Source organism: Gadus macrocephalus, chromosome 9 (assembly GCF_031168955.1).
Source record: "Gadus macrocephalus chromosome 9, ASM3116895v1".
NCBI classification, from domain to species: Eukaryota; Metazoa; Chordata; class Actinopteri; order Gadiformes; family Gadidae; genus Gadus; species Gadus macrocephalus.
The window spans coordinates 6,320,157-6,343,694 of record NC_082390.1 but is presented as its reverse complement, the minus strand read 5'-3'; the positions used below and the strand labels follow the sequence as shown (position 1 = coordinate 6,343,694).

The window sequence follows — 23,538 nt, the reverse complement described above, 5'->3', positions numbered from 1 at the left end:
TATCAAATGTACTCACAGGATCTACTGCTACCACCAACCTGCCATGCACTTAAAGTGTGTGTGTATGTGTTGAATTTGGCCATGTTCATGCAGAAACTACATTAGTCAAAGACAAAAACAGCCAGGCTTTCACAGTTAAGACATTTTATTGCATTGAGAGATTCATGTCCTTTTGATTGTCCAAATATACATAACACCAACTCACTGCACTTATGTATTACTCTGAAGGAATGAGGTAGTGCGTTTCAGCGCTCACTTGACAAAACCAAAATATTCTGAAGGTCAAAATGTGAGGTCAATAAACATATATTCTCTTGAGTACTATAAAAAAACGAACACACCATTAGAGACTCAAAACGACACTGATGAAAGAACCTGGCTTACCAATTAATTCCTGAGAAAGCGACTTTCCACCAAAGTCTGTTGATTTAAATTCTCCATCACTGCCATCGTCATACAATTGATTCCAAAAAGCATGCATATTAAACCGTAACTTCTAGACACAAAACGGATTATTGATTATGGGCCCACCCAAAACTGGTATTAATGGTAAACGCATTTCCCTGATGAAAGATAACCCTTCATATCAAATCCTGTAGGCTTTCTCGGTAGTGGGACTCCTGCCTGAATCCACTGCCGAGTTAAGAATAAGGTCACACAAAGAGAGGCACAACATGAAGCTGGGGCTTTTTTTTGGTTATGGTTTAGCTGCACTTTGTCACTCATGTTCTGTTTTCTTGTGGTTATATCCGAAAGGTGGTCACATGTATTCAGGCAGCCACTGACAGACATTTAATACATATACAGATATGCAGAGAGTGGGAGTTAGTAATTGTCATGGGTGTCCCCAGTATGCAGCATTTAATACTGTATTAAAAGCAAACATTTCCAAGGAGGATACTAGCTTTGAAAATAGTATATAATAATAGACAGAAGAGGTAACGTGTTGTCTGAATTTACATTTTTTAAATAACCTGGAAACCCTTTTAATAATAGGACCACATGAACAGAAACAAAACTGTGTGTGGATTTCACTAAGATTGCCATACAGCGGGTGATTAGAAAGGAACGTGTGTGTGTGTGTGTGTGTGTGTGTGTGTGTGTGTGTGTGTGTGTGTGTGTGTGTGTGTGTGTGTGTGTGTGTGTGTGTGTGTGTGTGTGTGTGTGTGTGTGTGTGTGTGTGTGTGTGTGTGTGTGTGTGTGTGTGTGTGTGTGTGTCAAGATCAGTTACAGGTGTGTTCATTGGACAGAAGTCCGAGAGGCCCCGCTTCACTTGGAGGAAGAGGAGGAGGAAGAGGAGGGGCTGTGTGAGGAGAGCGCGCTGAAGCCGCTGGTCCCTGCGGGGGTGACGTTCTGCGAGACCACAGGCGCGCCCCCCGCCTTCTGGGCATAGAGCATTCCTGTAGCGGGACACAAAGAAACACCGTCTCAAACTGACCACTGGGGGGGAGTCAAGAGCTGATTTGTATGGCCTGTAGATCGAGCTAGATCAATCCATCTAGAAAGGGCCAGAACAGTGTATTCCCACGACTCACCAGAGTACACGATGCCGTTCACCTCCACAGACACATTGATGCCGGACGCCCCATTGGTGCCGATACTCAAAGACAGGTCTGGTTTGCTCTCTGGGATGGGAACATAGAGCATGAAAATGAGTCATAAAGGAAACACGAGTCATATGAACCATGAATGACTTTCCGCTACACTGGAATGACCCCCCCCTCCCCGGTTTAGTGGAATGACGCAGTGATGGCCGCAGCTCACCCGGGGTGACGCTGGGCTTGAGGTGGTTCATGGAGCTGAAGTGGGAGGCCATGGCCAGCAGGTTCTGCTGGAAGGCCTGCTGCATGAGGCGCTGGTGTTCCTCCGCCATGCGGGCCATGGTCTTGTCGGGGCCCTCGCCCGCCTTCTCCCGGAGGTGCTCCAGGGCGGCGGCCTGGGCCAGCTGCTGCTGCCCCAGAGCCAGCACCATGGGCCGCCCGTTGGGTCGGGTCGGCGTGGAGGACTCCACTGGTGAGGGAGAAAGAGCGTTTAAAGGAAGTGTTCAAAAAATATATTCGGGTTTTAGGATGTTGTCCCTTTGGCGCCTGCATAACATTGTTATTTTCACTTATTCACCGTGTTGTCGTGTTTGCTTTATTGTACAATGTTTGACGTTACTTTTTCACACAAAGTCAACAGTACAGGTTGACAAGTACAGCGTAGGAAGAAGACCAATCCATTTTCGAAGAAGGCTGCATCATACGATTGGGGAAGAGACACACACACACACCTGAGTTCATCTTGAAGGAGGCGTTGGGGGAGGAGCCTATGCCGTTGTGGCCCATGGCGGCGTGGACGCTGAGGGGGGCGGAGCGTGGCGCGGCGGTGGGCGACGGCGAGTAGTGGTACTGGCTGTTGGTGTAGCTCGAGCGCTTGCCCTCGCGGCGGTTGCCGTCGATGGCCGCCTGGAGCTCGCCTGGAGAGCTGAGCCTCTTCCTCTCGCACTCGAAGGCGTACAGATACTTCATGTACCTGCGGGGGTTGGACAGCTGTATTTCAGATGTGCCGTCTGTGCCGATCAGTTAAACAATGGGGGATGTGAATGAAGGTGCTGTAGATAGCACTTCTTAGGATTAGCATTTCATTGTTAGCTGTTAGAAATTTGGGAGTGAAATGCTCTCTGATGACATCTGTTCTGATTGACTGTGTGCCTGCTGCTCATGTCTGAGCATCTCTTCCCTGATTGGTTCAGGAATCCATCTTGCATGTCAAACACAGCTGTGTGAAACAATGGCGAAGGACGATAAGGAGGGAGGGAACGTTCTTTTCAGTTGTTTCGTTTCCATTATCCAAATCTTGCCTTCTGCCGCTACTTTTTGCTCTCTTTGAAACTGTTCAAATCTTATCTACACCACCTTTATAAATAAACTAGCCCTGAAAAAGAACCATCAGAACAATGAAAGTACAAATGGAGGTGACATCAACGTACTGTGTGCGGAGTGTGAAGGCAGCGCTGGTGATGGAGGTGGGCAGGTTGAGTCCCCTGGTGATCTCCCTCCAGATCTTCTTGTTGATCACCTCCACCAGGCCCCCCTTCTCCGTCACCAGCTTGTACAGGCGGTACAGGTCCAGCACCTGCTTGGCCATGATGGGGATGCGGTTCACGGGAGTGCCTGTGTGTTGAAACAACAACAACGTAAAACACCACTATTAAGACCACCAGGGTTTGTTAGAACCATGGTGAGCGGCAACCATGGACGCAACCTGGCCTCAGAAAACTCTTGAGTATGCCAGAATTGGTGTTTTGGCGTTTCTACAGTTCAATTGGTACAAATTCTGGTTGCGCTCGGGTTTTCTGAGGCCAGTTTGGTCCCACCAAAGACTCTCTGAAATTGTCTTTTGGGTCCCGAGATGAAGGTGAGATGCACCGCTGACCTCGACACTAGAAGAAATGTGTGGCTTATGCAAGGAACACAAAGAGAGTTCCAGTACTGAGTCAATGTATTATTTCACCTCTTCGCTTGCAGTAACGATCAGGGTTAAACCATTGTCTATAAACCGGTTGGAAATAACCTTTAACCCCCTAACCTCCCCCTCAAATCTAGACTAGAGTTGAGTTTGCTTTGGGTGTGGGGAGGAAGGCTTGTGGTAGGAAAGGTAGGGGTAGGCTTGTGCGGGCGTGCCTGAATAAGTACGAGCATGTGTAGTCTTATGTGTGGTTTAAAAAAGGGTCCGTTTGGAAGGATTAGCCTATATAGTTGTTTGCGGCGGCCATGTTCCGTTAACGCATTACCATCTTGCACAACTCACCGCGTTTCTGCATAAAGATGAACAGATCGTCCAGAAACTCCTTCCGGTTCGGATCGCCGTCTATCTCGTAAAGCTGGAAGGTCAAAGAGTTTGTTACAAGCGTCGTGCCGTCAGCCATTATCATTTCAACAATTAACCATTAACCGTTTTTCCCAGTTAAACCCTGTTCAACTGTAAAACCAACTGACCTTTGCAAAGTCCCTGGACGGCTCTCCCCTCGCCTTCCCTCCTTCGTTCTCCTCGCTGCGGTCAGCAGCACTGGCTCTCTGCTATCAGAAAAGAAGCAAACATTATTTAGCTAGTTTGCAGGTTGTGATAGCCTCGTCTGATCCACTTCCTCAGTCCAGGAAGGGCCTGTATGATCTTCATCTAACCCCGCAAAATGGAACCTTACTTTACATTATTCCTTAATATAACATAACATATATCATTATATAACATCGCATTTTGCCAGAGGACACTGACCCTCATGCCCCTAGTCAGATGAGCGGAAATGAGCCATAACCTTGTTTATTCCCCTCAAGGAGTTAAACATATAACACTATATAAAAGCAACCTTCCAGACATTTAAAAAAAAAGACACAGAAAGGCTGTGCTCCCCGACTGACCATCAGGCTTCTATAATCATGGTTTTAGGCCTGCTGCCACCATGATATGGGATCGGATGTCGGCGAACACCAGGCGATCACCAGTGAATAGCATAACAGGGATTAATAAAAGGGCACGGTCCTCATTAAACAGTTAATGTGACACGTTGTGCTTCTGTCACCTCCCCCCCATTGCATTCTGGGTGACAGTTAGAGGTTAAAGAATGCGAGTGGAGAACAGTGGGAGGCTGCTGTGTGCAACAGTGTGGAAAAGCCCGCCGAGAGCCATTGTCTGCTAACTAGCACTGAGTGTCACATAGCGACAGTATGACGTGAAACGAAAAGACCACACAAAATATATCGTGAACGTGGTTTTCTCAATGTTCACTTCTTAATATGTAACAGTCAATAAAACTAAAGAAATGTCAAGAAAACTACAAATCGACTACAGATATGTATGGTTGGATACCATCGTCTAGAACTACAGTTGGTCCGTTTTACATCAATGTGTGCTGCGTTACGGTTATTGCCACTAAATTAAAGAAACTCTCATCAATATTTAATTGTAATTTCTTCTTCTTTTTTTTTGCAATATTTAATTGCATGTGTTCAAATGGTAAATCATATAAGAGTACAAGTTCAGGAAAACACTATTAAAACATTTCATTTTTCTATATCCTAAACTGAAACAAAAGAACTTTAACACATCTGCTCTGAGATCTGGAGCTGCAACCAAGAACACCAGCGCACCAACCCCCGAGGAGCCATCTTGGTGTTAGGGGTTGTTGACACATCTAATGGCTTCGGCCCGGCCGTTCTAATGAAAGAGTCTCCAGCTCCCCAGCACGCCCCATTGATGGCAAAGATAGATAAACATCTCGGGCTTTTGGCCATCAAGTGTAAATAAATCCCTTCCCCCCCCTCTTCCCAGCTTTTATTGATGACCAAATGAGACCTACTGTGGATCCATCAACAAAGACCTCTCAGTTAATGGCTCCGAGAGCTTTCACACATACAGCCATGGGAGTCCAGATACCATTCAACGTTTACGGTGGAGAACATTTCCATTCATTCAGCTTTTTATCCCCCCCCCCCCCCCCACCACCAATCCACTCCCTCCCCTTCTTTTTGTCTTTCTCTAAATTGTAGGGGGACATTTTCTGTTGTACTTTTTATTGTTGGCTTGAAAACCTGCGGATATGGCCCAAGATATTCTGAAAATGTTAGACAACAAACTCTAGAATGTTTCATAATGCAGCCCTTATGGGCTTCATTATACTGATTCCACTGTCCGGGCATCGTGCCAATAAAAACACAAATCCCCCATCTCTGTAACCGCCCCCGCCCCCGCCCCCTCAAAATCACTAACCACAGGGGGTGGGAGGGTTAATTTTTTATCCAAATCGAATTAAAGGGCCTCTACTTTGTTTCTCGGGAAGAAATCACTTATCCGGCCCCTTGCTGTGTGAGGGGTTAGTAAGGAGATAGGGCTTTTTATCCACCATTGTATCCCATTTAATGGTGGTGGTCAACCACACCTTAAACAATGCTTATTCAACAGCCTGGGAGCCGAACAAAGGCTTTCAACAGGAGGTTGGCTAAATAACAGTCCAATTAGCACAACTAGGCCTCACATTTCCCCATTATAAAAGAGCGCCCTCTGAAACCAGATGTATTTTCAACCACTAAAAACATAGTTGCATCTACCTGTAACATGAATTACTTCTGTCAAACGGATCCCTATTTAATTAATAATACAAAAGAAAAAGATAATTTAGAGAAGTTCAAAACAAGAAAACAAAAAGGCTATAAATTCCTAAATTATTCCTTACAATTCTAGTGTAACAGCCTCAGTGGTGGTGGTCTACCTGAGCCTTAAGTTAGGCCTAAAATAAGCCTTAAATAATGTATAACACATTTTTTGAGCCATACCACCCATTTGTTCCTACACTGCTACATAATCAGTAAGCATCCAGGGTTGAATGTGCTCCAGAAGCCAATGTAACCTGAGAATAGTTTAATCTTGTTTAACCCTCCAACCTATCTCGTATCTCTTCAGAGTCCCCCCATCAAAAAGCCTTTCATTGCTGTCAACGAGTATCCAGGCTGCATCCCAGATATTTATTTTTAAAATGTAAAAAGCCACATCATTGATTTATCTCCCAATCTAAAAATAGACTGCCCAACTAGTCACGGCACTGCGCTACTTAAATGAATTAGTTTGAAGAAACGCAATTCATCTTTAGCGCGTGCCGGCGCCGGAGGAAACGAGCCACTATTCTCATTCCCTGCCTTCAATAACAATGGAATAGTCCCCATTGATTACATGCAGCTGAGTCAAGCTGCCATTAAGTGTTGCCAAGCGACAGCTAATTTATGCAATGGTATCCTTATGGGCCGACACGGTTACAGCAGGGGATGTGGTAAGCCTGGGAAAAATGCCTCATGCAACAACAATAAACGAGGAACTTGTTTATGAATGTATTTTGACAAAGTGGTTGAATTGCTAAAACCTGCTGGGTGATTTTGAGTGATCAAAATAGGTGACCTTACAGCTTAAGATAAAAAAATAACTATGCTGCGTACGGTAAATAACTTCATACTCGGATGGGCTGTGCAGCTGTGACATGTTGTCTGTCTGTCCGAAGGCCCCTGCTAATCGTTATTGTATTGATGAGGGGCCTCATCAGTGGTGCCTCATAGCATACAACCAATCACAGAGCCAACCATGAGAAAGAAAAACACATTTAGACGGAGTTGGGGGGAAAAAACTAGCCGCATGTTCATAACCTTTTGATCCCGGTCGAGTTTAGACTCTGCTGAGGAACAATGCCAAAGAAAGTCCAACAATACGTTTCATTTGGAGTTAAGAACGACTAAAACCATTTTGTGTTAGCTATTCTGGCCATTCTACATCAAATACTTAGCTTCTTTCACACTCTTTTCTCTGCCCTTATAGTTTGACTTTCCCATTCTATACTACGCCTTAAAAACTCTCAGCAGCAGCCAGCTTTGGACCAGAGCCAAGTCTAATTAGCTTAGTCAGCTCCAAAAAAAAAATCCCTTTAGAAAATCCATGAGTGGGGACACGAGGTTGGATGCAGCAGAAACCATTATCCCAGCCCGGCTATTTAAATAAACACCATTGCGATGGGCACTCTGCCAGAAAGAACTCTGCGCTTACGTCGGCGCCATGCAAAAATGGCCCAAACACACAGCAGGTGCAAGTTCAACAGTGATGAAAGCAGACACACAAAACATACACTAACACCAAACACACACACATAAACAACGCCTACACTTGCGTATTGAAAGTAAGAGATTCATTTTGAAGCCTGTGCTTTACCGTGATTATGCAAATAACCGCCTTACCCACCCTGCAAGACCATATTCAAAAGTAGTGATTCTCAACTGGTGGGTCTCGGCCAATCGCGAGGGCATTATTAAGTGGGTCACAGAGCATATGCAAACCCTAATCTTTTGAAAGAAGCCCATGAATTAACTAATGATTCCCCGTTAAGTCACGTATCAATGGCTTATTTCCTTAAGTTTAGCCCCTTTTGCTGCAGATTTTTGCTCGCTCCATGTTTTTATCAAAAGGGTAGGTACGGTGGCTTACTACCATATTGGCAGAACCATTTCTTTTTTTCATTTTGGGTCATGACTTGATGACTATTGACGCGTTAGGGTCCTGAGGCTAGAGCCACGTTCTATAGGGGGGATGGGGGGCGGGGGAGGGGGGGGGTACAGACCTAAAGAGGGTTAGGGCCATAAAAGCCAGGCAGCAGTGCCACTCAGATACTGGGGAGGAGCTTACCTGTTTGGATGATTCATCAAAGCTCCAGTCGGCGAAGCCATCTGGTGACGTGAAGCCCTGTCGCTCGGCCGAGCTCGCCAGCTCCTTCTCCTCTGGCTCCTCCTTCACGGCCAGCGGCGGCGGGGAGGCCGGCCTCTTGGCGGCGGCGGCCAGCGACGACGCCGAGTAGGCGGCGAGGGACAGGGCCGAGTAGTAGGCGGCGGAGTCCTGGTGGAGACGCGGCTTCTTCATCTGCATCCCCGGCACGCCCTCCTCCTCGTCGTCTTCTTCGTCATCGTCGTCGTCCTCTTCGTCCATCTCGTCTGTGCCCTCGCTCTCGTCCAGTTTGCGCTCCTCGTCCCCGCCGTCGTCATAGTAGCTCTCGCCCAGGTCCCCCTTCCGCAGCCCCGGGTCCACGCCGTACGTTTGGTGCCCGCCACCGACCCGGTGGGCTTTGACGTCTGCGGCCCCTCGACCGAAGTAGGAGGAGTCTGGGATGGAACTGAAGGCCCGGGCCTCGGCGGAGTGTTTGGAGAAGAGGAGCTGCGCTTGCTGGAGTTGCTTGTCTGGGTGGTCCAACTTGGCCTCCAGCTGCCTCTGGAGATGTTCCATCACTGCCTCCAGCTTCACCCCGGCTGGGTTCCCCTGGTGGATCGCTGCTCCTGCAGAACTACCCTCCTGATCAGTGGGGGAAGAACATTTTAATTGGAATACAAAATGTTACATAAATAATCCGTTTCAATAAATTCTCAACATTTCCATTAAGCCAAAGGGCAAGATTTAAAGAAATAGGCCTTGTTTTTTCTTTTTCCCCTCAACCACCAATAGGCTGCTTAGAAATGGCTTTAAAAAGTCACATGGTTAAACCAGGTCTACTCAGTACATTGTTTACAACGTGTTCGCTAGAAACTGGGTTACAGATATAAAAACAACTAAATGAAGTAAGCCCAACCAGAACACGTATTACAACATTAGGAATAATAAAACCAAGAACCTTCGTTAATTGAATTGGCAACGGACCGAATCCGCAACAACACGTATAGAAAAGCCATTTCCGCGGACAGTAGAGCCTATAGGTCGCCATACATTTTTTAAAGTTCGTCCATTTACGCACGACGCGGCTTCGATAATTGATCAATGTTAAAACGAAATATTTACAAAGGACCAAATGTATCAGTACCATTATATCTTCCTGATAACTTGTTCTTAGCTCGCTTTGTTTCTGTAACGAACTCGACTAGACTTCTCTCTCGCTGGTTAGTCGAAACTCACCATTTGCGCTTTGGAGTAATCCATCATGACCGGAGGGCCTTCTCTTAGTTGTCGCTTCTTTCCTCAAGTCAAATAACAAGCCACGGTTGATATCAAGAACAATACATATCCCACCGATTCTATGTGTTGTGAAGCGCACAGCCACGTATAGGGTGGGGGGGAAAACCGGTGAAATTGAGCCAAAGGATAGTAAGCGCTGAGTCTACCTCTCTCGCTCGTCACCGCCCGTGGAAACACTCACATCTTTGATTGTCTGTGTGATTGTCTACACCCCCAATTTGAATGAATGAAAGGCCCGCCCCAAGCGCCTGGAGACCGCTTTCCTATGCATCTCTTTTCACGATACTGTATGTAGAGGGGAAACAACATGAGTTGACCACCTACATGTAAGCATGGATTGGTTTGATCTTTGTTAATGTGGAGTAGTGGGGAGACAGGAGACGCAGAACCATTAATGTTCTTCTAAAATTAGAAATGCCATTCCAATCACAATTTCACGCTTGCATTTCACAAGTTGGATTTGCTGTCACTCTTCTACACTGATTTTGAAAAGTCACCGCAATCTACGTGGGTGGTAGTGGCAAAGCGATTTTAGAAGAAGTAGGCCTACAATTCGCTGTCCCACTAAATTTGGCTCTTTAAAAATTCCAAATTAGAGCTCTATTCAATTATATTTCTTAAACACCAAAGAAAACTTTTACATTTAGCATAATATATTTCAGAGAAAGTATGGTGTGCTCATTTAAACGAAAAATCCCTTATTTGATACTATGAAAATAATACCATGCCGATCTTAAATGAATAACTTTTAAAATACCACAAAAGGCCAAGTAATTGTTCGTTTTGAATAGACCAATGCTAGTCTCACATTTTAGATTCACTTCATTCAACATTTTTTAAATGTATTTCTAGACCCTACATAAAAAAAATTACACAATAATGTAGTTAAGTTATTGCACACATCGGCCATTTACTAACATGGATATAAAGTAGCAGTATGATTATAGGATATAATTAAAAAATTCATCCAAACATTTGCAACATTCAATAACAAGCGTACAAAAATAAACTAAAAACACATTTTATTGAATCGAGTTTATTATGACGTCATTTTCCCTGAAATGCAGATTGAGGAAGCGTACAGTAAAATGATTTGCTTTTACATTCACAGGAAATGCTGCTCTCTAGTGGACAAACAGGAGTATGCCATTGTAGTCAATTACATAAGTTACCCAAACACATGTTTTTGAAACAAAAATACCTTTCTATTAGTTCAATAGTCCTTTATTAGGTTCATCAATATATATTACAAGCATAAGAACTTAATAAAAGGCCAAATTAAATAGCACACAATTCCAAAAGGCGAAGATAAACACAAGATGTCCCAAACAGAGGTTTTGGTGGTATCCACTTTGTCAGAACTGAAACAAAGTAGAAGAAAGTGAGAGTTGGAACAAGGTTTGGGTGGGTGAAAGAGCTGAGAAGAAAAAAAACAATTGACGATTTAATACATACCGGTTTATAATTTATCAATGCCAAGCTCTTCAGGTGTGGAAATTCCAAGCTCTGTTAAAGTTGGCTGCAGCTCTTGAAGGAGGTACGGGTAGATCGCTTTGTGGGGGCCAGACTTGTCCTGGGGGAAAATCAACATAGTTTGAATCCACCAAAACAACCAATATTGACCCAATATCACAGAGATGAAGGGTCCATTTCCCTATTATCAATAACAAAATGTATCACAGGTCCATTTCCCTATTATCAATAACAAAATGTATCACAGGTCCATTTCCCTATTATCAATAACAAAATGTATCACAGGTCCATTTCCCTATTATCAATAACAAAATGTATCACAGGTCCATTTCCCTATTATCAATAACAAAATGTATCACAGGTCCATTTCCCTATTATCAATAACAAAATGTATCACAGGTCCATTTCCCTATTATCAATAACAAAATGTAACAAACTCCCCCAACCCTTAATTCCTTTACAGTACCTTAACAGCCTCCAAGATGCGAATAGCGCTGGCCAGGTCGTCCAGCCGGCGACAGGCCCTCAGAGCCGCGTCAAGGATCTTCGGTTCAGGAACAAGATCATACCCGATCAAGGTGTTCATCCCTGAGGAAGGACGAGGATAGAAAACTTTAGTTTGAGCACAACACAAACGACAAAATAACAGCATTTATTTACATTTTGATACAACCATCACTCCCGGCGTGCAGAAATGCTAAATGAAGAATGAAGAAGGATACATTAAGTGTTGGAGGTAAACTGTACCATAACAAAGTTGATAATGCCCCACTTTAACACTTCTATTGGCTATTCTTGTGCTCACCGCGGTCAAAACAAGATCATACAAGATCTCACATTCAACAGAACCCTCGGCAGCTCGCCAGGCATATCTGATAGCGCCTCTTGCATTCAGCTGAGGTTTGAAAGTGGCTGAGATAAGGAAGTAAAAACCATCCTACTCCTGTTTCGCTGTTTTGTAGCAAACGACAAACTCATTTCTGTTGTGAAATGGTTGGAGCAGAAAGCCAAAGCCAAGTCTTCGACCCCGATGCTTTTGTTTAAGACATTGACTATTTCCCATGCTATATTTAATGAATAAAATGAGTGGCGATGGGCTGAATTAACAGCTACGGTAACAACAAAGCCAATCCACCCTTTTACCTTATCATTGCCCCCTAGACAATTACCCCCACTAAAGCAGTGACAGAGCAGCATTTTGTTCTCAAAAGGCTAAATAGGTTGTGTACACAGCCATTTTCCTGCACTTACCTTTCCTCAGTTCCCATGCATCGATGTCGGGCTTGTTAAAGTAGGTAACCCAGCGCGCATCGAACTCCTCATCCGTCTCCACCTTCCCATGGGAGTAACATCTGGCGGCCAAGGCACCTGCAGGGTGAAGTACAAACAGTTCAGTGAGGTCGGAAACACGGTGTCAATAGTCCACTCTTACAGAGCAAATCCAAGCAATGCACAGCCATAACGTATCTAAGGTCAAGCAAGGTAAAACGTTGCCTTCCAGCTGGATCTATGCCAACGTAATGGACGTGACCTGGCTACCCAGAAAGCCAGGGGTATGAGCTACTCGGAAAGCCCGACATGGTGTATTTAAGGACCATGATCGGTTAGTATGTAGGTCACCAGTTAACGACTAGTACCATGTATACTGACGCATTACGATCGGCTCAGTGGACGCTAGCCGTGTTGTTGTGGCTTAGCTAGAAGCTAGCAGGGCCCTAATGGGTCACGGCAAGGACACACACCTTATTCACCACAAATGTGACCGTTTCAACACCCCACCTCCAAAGACCACATACACAAATGACAACATAGACAATGTCGGGTAGTTCACGCACTGACAGTCTTTAACTTTCCCTTTTTGAGCAACATTCATTCAACGGAGCTAACGCTAGCTAGCTCACATGTTAGCCGATAAGTCATCGCAAGGAGCCGGTGTTAATCCACAAGTACAAGAGAATCATGGTCGATGAATGGACAATACCTTGGCACCCTGGCTGCGGCCGTGTTAAACTCCGGATCCCGGAGACTGAGAGACGGACGGCTGCTCTGAACATGATGTGGAAGGAGGACTGCGGCGTGCTCGGAGAGAATACACGACCCTGGGCACTGCTCACGTACACCACAGGGATGTGGACAATGCGCATGCGTAAAACGTCAAGCGCCAAACATGGACCGAGAAATTATTGTATTGATTAATCAGGCCAATTATTTGTCCAGTTTTGTCAAGGATGAATGTAGTACATTTTTTGCTCGATATTATGTTCGGGGGGTTGTTGTCGGGTTTTTAAATCAATTTTCAGTTAATTTGTATAGTCGTCCGTCGTCATTCATTCCGAAGTAAAACATAGTATTTGTTATAAATTAAATGATATATTCGATATTTAGCTCATAACAAAGATAATACTAATACCTACTTCTAAGGTGTACTTTTAAAAGTCAAAACAGGAGACTAAATACACGTTTTTTCCTCATTAATTTCCTGAAGAAATCAATAATAGAACTTGATCATATTTATAATTATAATTATGGTTATTTATATTTTTACTATTATTATTATTATATTAGTATTATTATCTACAGTAAAATAGTTACAAAGTGAAAAATGTATCACTGTTGAGTTGGCCTATACTATAAACAAAATATAAACCAAATATAGTGGAACATTTTATATTTCAAAATGAAACTGAAACCTAAAGAAAAGGCAAAACCAAAAACGAAAAGCTGTGATTCATTGCCCTAAAGTGCAGGCTCTGTACCTCTGAGCCCTGTGATCTGCTCCTTGCTGTGGTCTTGTGTGTTGGCATGGTTACTATGCCGTCCCTGCATGTGTTTGCATGGTTAGTAGACCTACGCTCCTTTCAGAGATACATATAGTTTAAGATAATGAAGCACGCCATGAACATACATATATTGTGCTTTATTTATTCAATTTAGCATAACAGATATCCCAAATATTTCCATTTAAGCTATTACTGTGATTTCAATTGTCATCCCTCCAGCATTTACAAAAAATTTAATAACATCAAAGCTGCAACATTTTAACATCATCTCTACGAAAAAAACAGTCCCAGTTGGCGTCATTTAGGACCGAGTCAGACCGACGACGTGGAGGGTAGCTCTCTGTTTCCCTCCTCCAGGCGGACCCTCTTTGCCCCGGGGGCCATATGTTGTGAAGGGGGACCATGAGGGTCCCTCTGTGGGGGCTGGTAGCCAGGCTCCTGGGGGTCCAGGGGGTCCATGGAGAGCAGGATGGTGAGGGCCGGGACCGTGCGGCATATGGTTACCCCCGGCACTCCCTTCCGCAGACTCTCCCACGCCTCGCTCACCGTGTTGTTGCACAGCTTGGACACCTGGTGCAGCCCGCCCACCTGGCGCTTCATGATCTCCACGCAGGTGATGGTCTTGGTGAGGCTCCGGCCCGACCCGGTGAAGACCACCTGCCTCAGGGCCCCCCCGCCGCCGCCACCGCCGCCACCACCGCCGCCACCACCGCCGCTGCCCTGGCCCGGACCTTGCATGCGAGCCGTGGCGAACCGCAGGAGGTTCCGGATCTTGCTGCCCTCCTTCACCCTCATGTGGAGGATGTCCGCTGGCAGCCCCGGGATGGGGTGGGGCTCGGGGTCCTCTCTGCGTCCGACCCTCTTGAAGTTGCTCTGGTCCAGTTTAGGAGGACGATGCGTTGGTGGTGGTGGTGTTGGTGGTGGTGGGGGTGGGAAACACGGAACAGCAACCAGGAATGAGGCAGGTTGTGGTTCCATAGCAATCCTGGTTTGCTTGTTGTTTCAGTGTCTAATTGTATTTACCCCAAGAAAAAGCCTCATCAACTTCCATATAGGCTGTTTGAATAAAAAGTTCAATTCTTGTCTTTTTATTTATCCTTTTCTCTTCTCTTTCTCTTCTTATGTCGCCTTCTTTGCCCTGTGATCGGTAGATGTTTCCAATATTTACCTTGCTCCGACAATATGAAGGAAAAACATGTCCTTGCTCTACCCACTGCACTGAGGACAGCTGATGCCAACCACCACATATGAGGCTCAGAGCGAGACATGTAGCGTGGGACATTGTTCTCTTAAAGGCACACGCAACCTTTATCTTCTTTGAGAGATGTCTGTCAGCATGGTGCGAGTTCATTTTTATGGTGAGGGGAGGGTGGTGTTGGAACCTTTAAGGGCTGAGAGACATATTTTTCTGCGCGCTAACTAATTTGCGTGGCTGATTAAACATGAGTTAATTTGGTCTAACGAGGCATGTAACTGAAACAATGCTTTGTTCTACATTAGTTTTGTACCCGATCGTTCTGTTATCGTTGCCTTCTGAGCTTGCCTTCTTGACCCGTTTAACTATACAAGCGACATAATTATCAAATGAAGTCAGGTGCGACAATTCAACCAGCAATGGTTCTATAGAAAATGTACAGTGTATGGTTTATAAGACAGACCTCTCATCTTGCTGTATCATCAGAGAGCCATATGGTCTTTTAGAAATGTGTGCCCGTGGGCTAGTGCACCATCCACACAGTTCTCCTCCCTTCAGCCCAAAGGCCTACTGGGCTGACCCAGAAAACGTTTGCCATTTAATTTGTGTTGAATTCCACTTCCAATAGCTTTCTTCAAAATAGACAGGCTTACTGTGAGTAGGAAAGCGATATTTTAAAAGCTTTTATAACACAATACTATTGCAGAATAGCTTTAAAGGAAATATGTGTTCTAGGGATGTGTTGGTCTTAGAGACCGAGAGTTGGTAAATGAAGCAGCCGTTGTGCTCATATTTAGGTCCACTGTTTTGCATTCCTACCTATAACTAGTGAGTTTCCCTGCATTGACCTCTGTTAGCCGTCTCAAAGTGATCACATTAGATACAAATTTGACCCAAACTTCAGTCATGCATGCAGAGACATGCATTGGGTGTACAATAAGTCCACTTATTTTGGACATCACTGATATTTCACTGTACCTCCGACATTGCCAACATAATTTTTAAATTGACAGAGATGTTGGATTACAATTGACTTCTTTACCAAACTCATTTTGTTGTCTATGTTTGTCTTTGTGTTTGGCTTTGACTTGATCGACATGCAGTACAATTTAAATAAAGTTGTCTCTGGTTTCTTTCATTTGTTAAATAAGCCAGTAATACTTTATTAAGTTTAGATTTATTAAACATGGATTGAGAGGAAAGAAACCAAAATAGTTGCCAGCAAACGGTCAAGTGGAATAGGCAGGATGGTTAAAGGAGATAGCCAGGGTGGCCATCTGGCTGTCACTCAGTGATCCTCTGCCCTGCTACCCTTTAACAACACCAGAGAGACCGTCTTAGAGCACGGAGCAACGTGATTGGTTGGAGGTACCGGGAGCCTAATTAGCATTATGCTATGCTCAGCTTAGGCCCTATAGAGTGACATACATCTGAGGGACGTTATTAAACACTCAATTTACCCACACAAATAGAACCAAATAGACTGCAATAGAAAATAATAGGTGTATTATATTGTCGCACATTGTATTGTCTTATATTGTAATATAATAGACTTTGGACAGGATCCTCATCAAACAAGGTACTTCCAGGGTGAAAATGCCTAGTTATTCAGAGAGTTTTTGTAGACATCTATTATACTGTTTGTACTTCTTTAACTCCCCAAACGTTTTCAAGTACGTCCATGGCATTTGTATTAACGTTATGGTACCATTTCGTCCACAAGGGGCGCTGTACTACACGTTCAAACTGTCAAACGACCAGCCATGCAGCCCTGCTGGAGGAGCATTTCTAAAACTTGGTAGACATGCCTTTTTAGATGCTAAACATTTTTGACTCTTGGACCAATTCCGTCTTTAGGGATATAACTGCCTTTACAATGAAATTATTGGGAATGCTTCTAAATAACCACAAGTGCAAATGACCCACAAGTTATTTGTCACACAACTTTTTTTATTGGTCGAAATATGGCAATTAACGAAAATGATATGATGAATGAGAGAGAGAGAGAGAGAGAGAGAGAGAGAGAGAGAGAGAGAGAGAGAGAGAGAGAGAGAGAGAGAGAGAGAGAGAGAGAGAGAGAGAGAGAGAGAGAGAGAGAGAGAGAGAGAGAGAGAGAGAGAGAGAGAGAGAGAGAGAGAGAGAGAGAGAGAGAAAGAGAGAGAGAGACATATCAATTTTGAGAATAGTTTAAGAGAACATCTAAGACGTACTTGTGATCCATCTTATTCAAAAGACATCTGAAAGCTATAGCTGTTGCCTTATGTTCATAGCCCAACATATCGATTACGCTCATTGCATGTAGGCCTACAGATCCCTCTGGAGCCACATGCCTGTGCTTTTTGTTTGGTCAATAAGACAGCGCACTTGTACTTATTTGACATAGAATACAAACTTGTCCTACCTGGTATTTCAGGTTTCAGATGTGAACTTTTACACGAAACATTAATCAAAACAATAATAGGGGCTTCGAAAGTGAGTCCCTCTCAGGAGCGACTCCAATATCATCGGATGGATACTGCTGCCCCCTGTCGCACTTGAAAGTAGTCCCGGCCGGTTGGTTGAATAACTGTGAAGCGCGCCTAAGCAATCGGTGCATTGGTCCCTGCAAGTTCCCAGTAGGTGAGTCCATCTCTTATATCACATTTGGGTTCACATCTTTTTTGTTGTTGTTGAAGGACTTTTATTTTATTTCGAGGAATGGCTTTTATACCTCTAATTTCTTCCCTATGCAGGTTTGTTTAATAGCGCATTTATTATGTCAAAATCAATGTGAATTACTAACAATGAAAAAGAGACCCGCCGTCTCTATTGAGAACATGATCCTTATCTCACCTGTTTATGAAATATGGGTAAATCGTTTGAGAAATTATAGTATGTGTATGTATGCGCTAAATAAAATGTAGCTATGTAAAATCTATGTTCAAGTAAACTGTTGCCCTGATCCAAAGATTCACAGAAAATCGCCAGTACCAACAATTATGATTTTCATTGGGAGATCTGCTGTTACTAGATGAAATTGACTTTAATCTCGATAAAATAGAGATTTATAGAACTTGAATTGTACAACTTGACGGTACAGAGCACTTTCATTCTCACTTTCATTTAAGCCTTTGATTGCAGTATACATTGGATATGTGTGAAAGGTACATATAATATTTTGCGTGCAAACAAGTCCCATATTTCTTTGAAGATGAAAATCATATCAACAGACATTGTGTGTGAGTCTCCCTTAACCCGCACTGCTCAGCTTACATGTCCAGTGGAATGCAGAGTAGCTTGTGTGCAGTCATGCAGGCCAGTATAGACCTACTGTTTATGTTGCGCTTTGCAAAGGGCATTTCTGTCAGTCACCTAGGTGAAGTCATTTTAATGGCCTGTTTATGTTTCATGCATCTGTAGCATCGACAAGATCTTTCCGAACTCATTCTCGACCATCCCTGGTCTTCTGGTCTCTGCTGGATGCCATAATGACACCTTTTCACTCTGAGATCATTTCTGTCACATCCTGGACTGGGAATGTAGATAGAAAGCCATAGTAGTTGTCACTGTCAACATCAAGCCTTTAAGAAGGGGCCTGCCAATAAGGCCTGAGATATCAAGGTTTCAATAGTTCCATGTCTACAAATAGTCCTATACCGGCCTCAGCTCAGCACACTGTGTCCCACCAGGTATCCAGTCATGGCTAAAGAAACCGGCGCCGCCATCATGAAGACCCAGCAGCTCCTGGCTGCCATGGCCGACACCCACCTGGAACACATGTGCCTCCTGGACATCGACTCAGAGCCGGCTGTGTCCCGCAACACTGGCATCATCTGCACCATCGGTATGCCCCATGCACACACACACACACACACACACACACACACACACACACACACACACACACACACACACACACACACACACACACACACACACACACAAACGCACACAAGCAAGCACGGACGCACACACCAGACACAGACACACACACGCGCACACACACACACGAACGCACACACACACACACACACGCACACACACGCACACACACACACGTACGCAGTACGCACACACACACACGCACAGACCATCCCCCCCCACCCTCCGCACACGCGCGGAAACACACCCTCCTCTGTTTGAGTACCCAGTTATAATAAACCCACACTTAACATAACATAAGATAACACTTTAATACTCAGCATTAAATAAAATAAGAACACACAGTCAAATTGGCAAACAAAACGCCATGTGCAAAATAATTCTAATACAATGTACAGAGGTAAATAAATACATTCTGATTCATGACAAAAGGACAAAAAGGATGCCCGTGTATCTTACATTCCCAGCCCCCATCCAGGGTCGGGGTGGGTTTTGGAGTGTGTTTTATTTGCTGACACCTGACCTTTCCTCCCCGTCCCCACACAGGGCCGGCCTCCCGGTCCGTGGAGATGGCCAAGAAGATGATCAAGGCTGGGATGAACATCGCCAGAATGAACTTCTCTCATGGAACCCATGAGGTCAGTCTGGAGTGATACACTTTATCATTCGACATTTATCAATTCAAGCATAATTTTGTCGACGAGTTTGTTGATTTCCGTCGGTCATCAATAGCATCATCACTAGTATCACCACAAAGTATTTTTTTTAATTTCTCCATGAAGTTCTCTCCAAAGTTGACCTTAAGCACGTCCCAGAGTCCAAATCGGTGGCTGCGAGTGAGAGTGCTATTCTTACATTTGCCCTTCAGCGTCTCGTGTTGGCTGTAGCTTAGCAGTATCCAATTGGATAGGAGCAAGTATCTGGATCTAAAACCACCCACCTTTAGCCTTTAAAAGTCATGCCTTTTTACCTTTTTAAACGGGGTGACACTGAAATTATGATACCACCACCAACTGTGATACTACTAAAGAGAGTACATTGAGTACTTGATCATCACCCCTCCAAAACCATTCGTATTCCATGATACTTAATGTATTATGCTTGATAATTAAGTATAATAAATAATTATACTTTTATTTATATCTGGCCCAGCTAATTTGCACACTGAGTATCTCTAAAGGTACTGTATGACTCAAAGCACAGCAACATCTGAATTGATAATCTGAACCCCTGTTATCTTGTTAATTATTTTATTCCAACCCTTGCTTTCTTATGCGTATTTGAAGCACAACTGAATGGGGGAAAGTATCAGTCTAGGATCCCACAATAAAGTCGAGGAAAAAGTTGTTAAAGGAGGCCAGATGAAATTGGACCCCCGTTTCCGTGGTGTGTCAGTTGTCGGTACGGCTATTATTAGCCTAGCTCAGCGGGTAAGCAGTGTTCAGTGGACCCAGCGGCTATCCCTCATTAGCCGGCGACATTATGAGCTCTTTCCAAACTACTAATTAGGTTTAGTTTCAGTTTTGTAAATTAGCATTGTGCAATTATTTGTGATCTGAGGTTTAGCCTTATGACCACACAAAGGGATCAACAACACCTCATAGAGTCTGTTGAAGGCTGTTCTTTGAGTACTAAAGTTAGACAATGGCACGTGCCAATGTCATGTGTCGCAGTTTCCTAGGCTAGCGTTTTTATGTATGTTGTCACGCGATATGACCTTCAGCAGCCGTGTCTGTTCCTCATCTAATGAAGAAACTTTCAGTTTCTTGAGTCAGTTTCTAAATAGTTAAACAGTACATATGTCTTTCTCTCTCATATATGAGTCTTTAAGAAAGCTTAATAGTGCTCATGATTCAAAATGGAACCGTTACATAATCTATGCAGTCAGTGCAAAAAACAAATCAGCACGCAATTGAATAAATCCTTTCTCCAAACGTTTAGTACCACGCCGAAACCATCAAGAACGTCCGTGACGCAGCAGAGAGCTTTGTCCCCGGCTCAAACGAGTACCGGCCCGTGGCCATCGCTCTGGACACCAAGGGACCTGAGATCAGGACTGGACTCATCAAGGGGGTGAGTTAGTGATCAACAACCACACTTAGAGCACTGCTTGAGATAGCTCCCCTGGGCTAGCTACACACAGCTACCACGCCTGATGCTGATCTTCATCACGATCTCAGAAATAAATACTTTCACTGTCCCTGTGTCCGATGGCTTACCCCTCTTTTGTTCTGTTAAGAGAGGAACCAATAATAACAAACAATACAAAATAATGATTCCATTTAATGGTGTCAAATGTTGCCCAGGACGTGCCGTGGAAAACACTGAGCTTTTTACCGCAGCCTTCTGTTGACTGAACGTTGTTGTTGTGCAATGGTTTAGAGCGGCACTGCCGAGGTGGAGCTGAAGAAGGGGGAGACCATTAAGCTGACGTTGGACGATAAGTACATGGACAACTGTGACGAGACACACCTGTGGCTCGACTACAAGAACATCACCAAGGTGGTGGAGCTGGGCAGCCACATCTACATCGACGACGGTCTGATGTCCCTCAAGGTCAAGGAGATCGGTAGGTCACGTGAAACCCATTCCTTAGCAGCTGTAACTCTTTCGCAATTCCACTCAAATCAGAATCATAATTGCTTTCATTATATCTTATATACAGAGTCAAATTATTATGCTTCGTTCCTCAACTGCCACATAGCAGCAACAATACAATATAAAGTAAATAGATACAAATATGTAAATATATGTAAAAAATAAGTGATCAAGTGGTACCAGCCACGATTGATTCCAGTGCAAAAACGCAGAAAAGTGGGACATTGATTGACATTATTGTTATTAATATCTTATACGTCCCTGTGACTACAAGGCAGCAACTTCCTGCTGTGCGAGATCGAGAACGGCGGCCTGCTGGGCAGCAAGAAGGGCGTGAACCTGCCGGGTGCGGCGGTGGACCTGCCCGCCGTGTCCGAGAAGGACGTCCAGGACCTGCAGTTTGGTGTGGAGCAGGGCGTGGACATGGTGTTCGCCTCCTTCATCCGCAAGGCCGACGACGTGCACGCCGTGCGCAAGGTGCTGGGCGAGAAGGGCAAGAACATCAAGATCATCAGCAAGCTGGAGAACCACGAGGGCGTGCGCAGGTGAGGGGTATTCTCAAGATGGACGCCCATCCCCCTACCTGCATCTTTGTGACATGAATATGGATGTGAGTTGATGAATGGAAGGTGATGACAACGTACGTCATTGATTCCTTATCGATTTGCAAAGGTTCGACGAGATCCTGGAGGCCAGTGACGGCATCATGGTTGCCCGCGGCGACCTGGGCATTGAGATCCCCACCGAGAAGGTGTTCATCGCGCAGAAGATGATGACCGGCCGGTGTAACAGGATCGGAAAGCCCATCACGTGTGCAACACAGGTGTGTGATCCACGTTCTCCGCTGTCGTGAAAGCGGAACCCGATTGGCTGAGGACAAGATGACGACGTACAAAGAATATGACACATGAGCTGCACTCATTTGAAGATGGCCATAGCTGTCCTAAAACACAAACCCCAGAGACTAACAGTGTGTGACGTCACTGCGATGTCCCTTCGGCTCACTTACGCTGCGAACATGCATTTGTCCGTGTCTGGTTCTGTTAGATGCTGGAGAGCATGATCAAGAAGCCCCGCCCCACCCGCGCCGAGGCCAGCGACGTGGCCAATGCCGTGCTGGACGGCAACGACACCATCATGCTGAGCGGGGAGACCGCCAAGGGGGACTACCCCCTGGAGGCCGTGATGATGCAGCACAAGGTACACTAGGGCGCACACACACACTAACACACACACACACACACGCGCGCGCGTGCGCACGCACACCACCGCCGCTTTACACAGCACAGGGTACGCTAGTGCACAACACACACTCAGACGCACACGCACATGCAAACGCACACACACACACACACACACACACACACACACGCACACGCATGCCAGCGCTGATCACACAGCAAAGGGTACGCTAACACACACACACACACACACACACGCACACACACACACACACACACACACAACCATGTCAGAATCAGGGGCACCCAGAAGTAGCATAAGTGCTGATTAATGACTACTGTCAGTAGGTGGTGAGGGGGCAGGTATTAGTCATTAAGCAGAGATGTTTGGCTGAGATCAATCGATTCATACAACGGGAATGCTGCATGAGCATGTATCTAAAAACAAGTCGACGTAATGCAGAGTGGTTATGAGAAACAGGGAAGTGAGGTTGGGAGATTTGTTTTAAATGATTTTCAGAAACTATATGCATCATTATGATTCATTTCTTTGGCATGGGCTGTTTCTATTGATGAAAGGTGCAAGGTCGAAGATTTTTGAAGACGATGTACAAACCAAACAATGCATCAAAATAAATCCTTAGACATTTACATCCTTCTTGCTGAAATGTTTTGTATTTCTAGATTATGTGATAAAAAAACGCATCATCGTTATTCACCTTGGTGCGTGCGTGCATGGAATGTTGACTAATGCTTACCACTGGATTTATGACTCGATGCTCGTACATGATGTGTTGAACCAGCTTTGTGTCTGTTTCTCTCTCACCACCACCTCACGCCACCTATGCGTCCACTACTGTCCGCTCTCACCCATGCTTGTGTGTGGCTTTGTGCTGTTCGTTGGCTTTGTGTGGCTCTCTGGATCCGCAGCGCAGAACCACAG

At 44.8% G+C, this 23,538-nt stretch overlaps 5 protein-coding genes across 7 annotated transcripts in view; 1 reads left to right on the top strand and 4 right to left on the bottom strand.

The window, feature by feature from the left end:
* Positions 1-127: 127 nt before the first annotated feature.
* Positions 128-9,986, bottom strand: LOC132464223 (AT-rich interactive domain-containing protein 3A-like). Its single transcript, XM_060060504.1, has 9 exons — positions 9,448-9,986; positions 8,197-8,853; positions 3,981-4,058; positions 3,793-3,865; positions 2,972-3,155; positions 2,273-2,514; positions 1,765-2,010; positions 1,536-1,625; positions 128-1,400 (listed from the first exon to the last, which is right to left on the bottom strand). The coding sequence occupies exons 1-9, from the start codon at positions 9,472-9,474 to the stop codon at positions 1,270-1,272; spliced, it is 1,728 nt and encodes a 575-aa protein (XP_059916487.1). The 5' UTR covers positions 9,475-9,986; the 3' UTR covers positions 128-1,269.
* A 541-nt stretch (positions 9,987-10,527) lies between these two features.
* Positions 10,528-13,128, bottom strand: LOC132464239 (cytochrome c oxidase subunit 5A, mitochondrial-like). Its single transcript, XM_060060527.1, has 5 exons — positions 12,962-13,128; positions 12,232-12,348; positions 11,447-11,568; positions 10,963-11,080; positions 10,528-10,868 (listed from the first exon to the last, which is right to left on the bottom strand). The coding sequence occupies exons 1-4, from the start codon at positions 13,122-13,124 to the stop codon at positions 10,967-10,969; spliced, it is 516 nt and encodes a 171-aa protein (XP_059916510.1). The 5' UTR covers positions 13,125-13,128; the 3' UTR covers positions 10,528-10,868; positions 10,963-10,966.
* Positions 13,129-13,624: 496 nt separating this feature from the next.
* On the bottom strand, positions 13,625-16,112 carry LOC132464235 (ribonuclease P protein subunit p25-like). The gene has a single exon (XM_060060523.1). The coding sequence runs from the start codon at positions 14,736-14,738 to the stop codon at positions 14,073-14,075; it is 666 nt and encodes a 221-aa protein (XP_059916506.1). The 5' UTR covers positions 14,739-16,112; the 3' UTR covers positions 13,625-14,072.
* A 1,308-nt stretch (positions 16,113-17,420) lies between these two features.
* LOC132464230 (pyruvate kinase PKM-like) lies at positions 17,421-22,638 on the top strand. Of its 3 annotated transcripts, none has more exons than XM_060060516.1 (8): positions 17,421-17,574; positions 18,624-18,778; positions 19,363-19,454; positions 20,758-20,889; positions 21,199-21,385; positions 21,689-21,959; positions 22,087-22,237; positions 22,462-22,638. In XM_060060516.1, the coding sequence occupies exons 2-8, from the start codon at positions 18,634-18,636 to the stop codon at positions 22,621-22,623; spliced, it is 1,140 nt and encodes a 379-aa protein (XP_059916499.1). In that variant the 5' UTR covers positions 17,421-17,574; positions 18,624-18,633; the 3' UTR covers positions 22,624-22,638. The 3 variants fall into 3 exon arrangements, with proteins under 3 accessions (XP_059916499.1, XP_059916500.1, XP_059916498.1); XM_060060517.1 differs by having other exon boundaries at positions 17,439-17,570; XM_060060515.1 differs by lacking the exon at positions 17,421-17,574 and adding an exon at positions 17,638-17,687.
* A 499-nt stretch (positions 22,639-23,137) lies between these two features.
* The window catches only part of LOC132464935 (potassium/sodium hyperpolarization-activated cyclic nucleotide-gated channel 4-like), an 11,641-nt gene continuing 11,240 nt past the window's right edge, over positions 23,138-23,538 (bottom strand). The window contains 1 exon segment of the mRNA XM_060061569.1: positions 23,138-23,161. Within this exon segment, the coding sequence (XP_059917552.1) occupies positions 23,138-23,161 (24 nt within the window).

Bases quoted from the DNA above. Each gene is read 5' to 3' on its own strand.
- LOC132464223 (XM_060060504.1), bottom strand. From the start codon at position 9,474: ATGATGGATTACTCCAAAGCGCAAATG. The intron at 4,059-8,196 runs GTAAGCTCCTCC...TTCTGATAGCAG, and splicing joins TTGATGAATCATCCAAACAG to AGAGCCAGTGCTGCTGACCG. The intron at 2,515-2,971 runs GTACGTTGATGT...CAACCCCCGCAG, and splicing joins GCCTTCACACTCCGCACACA to GTACATGAAGTATCTGTACG.
- LOC132464239 (XM_060060527.1), bottom strand. From the start codon at position 13,124: ATGCGCATTGTCCACATCCCTGTGGTGTACGTGAGCAGTGCCCAGGGT. The intron at 12,349-12,961 runs GTATTGTCCATT...TTCACCCTGCAG, and splicing joins GCCGCAGCCAGGGTGCCAAG to GTGCCTTGGCCGCCAGATGT. The intron at 11,569-12,231 runs GTAAGTGCAGGA...GTCCTTCCTCAG, and splicing joins TGCATGGGAACTGAGGAAAG to GGATGAACACCTTGATCGGG.
- LOC132464235 (XM_060060523.1), bottom strand. From the start codon at position 14,738: ATGGAACCACAACCTGCCTCATTCCTGGTTGCTGTTCCGTGTTTCCCA.
- LOC132464230 (XM_060060515.1), top strand. From the start codon at position 17,653: ATGGCTTTTATACCTCTAATTTCTTCCCTATGCAG. The intron at 17,688-18,623 runs GTTTGTTTAATA...GTGTCCCACCAG, and splicing joins CTAATTTCTTCCCTATGCAG to GTATCCAGTCATGGCTAAAG. The intron at 22,238-22,461 runs GTGTGTGATCCA...TGGTTCTGTTAG, and splicing joins CCATCACGTGTGCAACACAG to ATGCTGGAGAGCATGATCAA.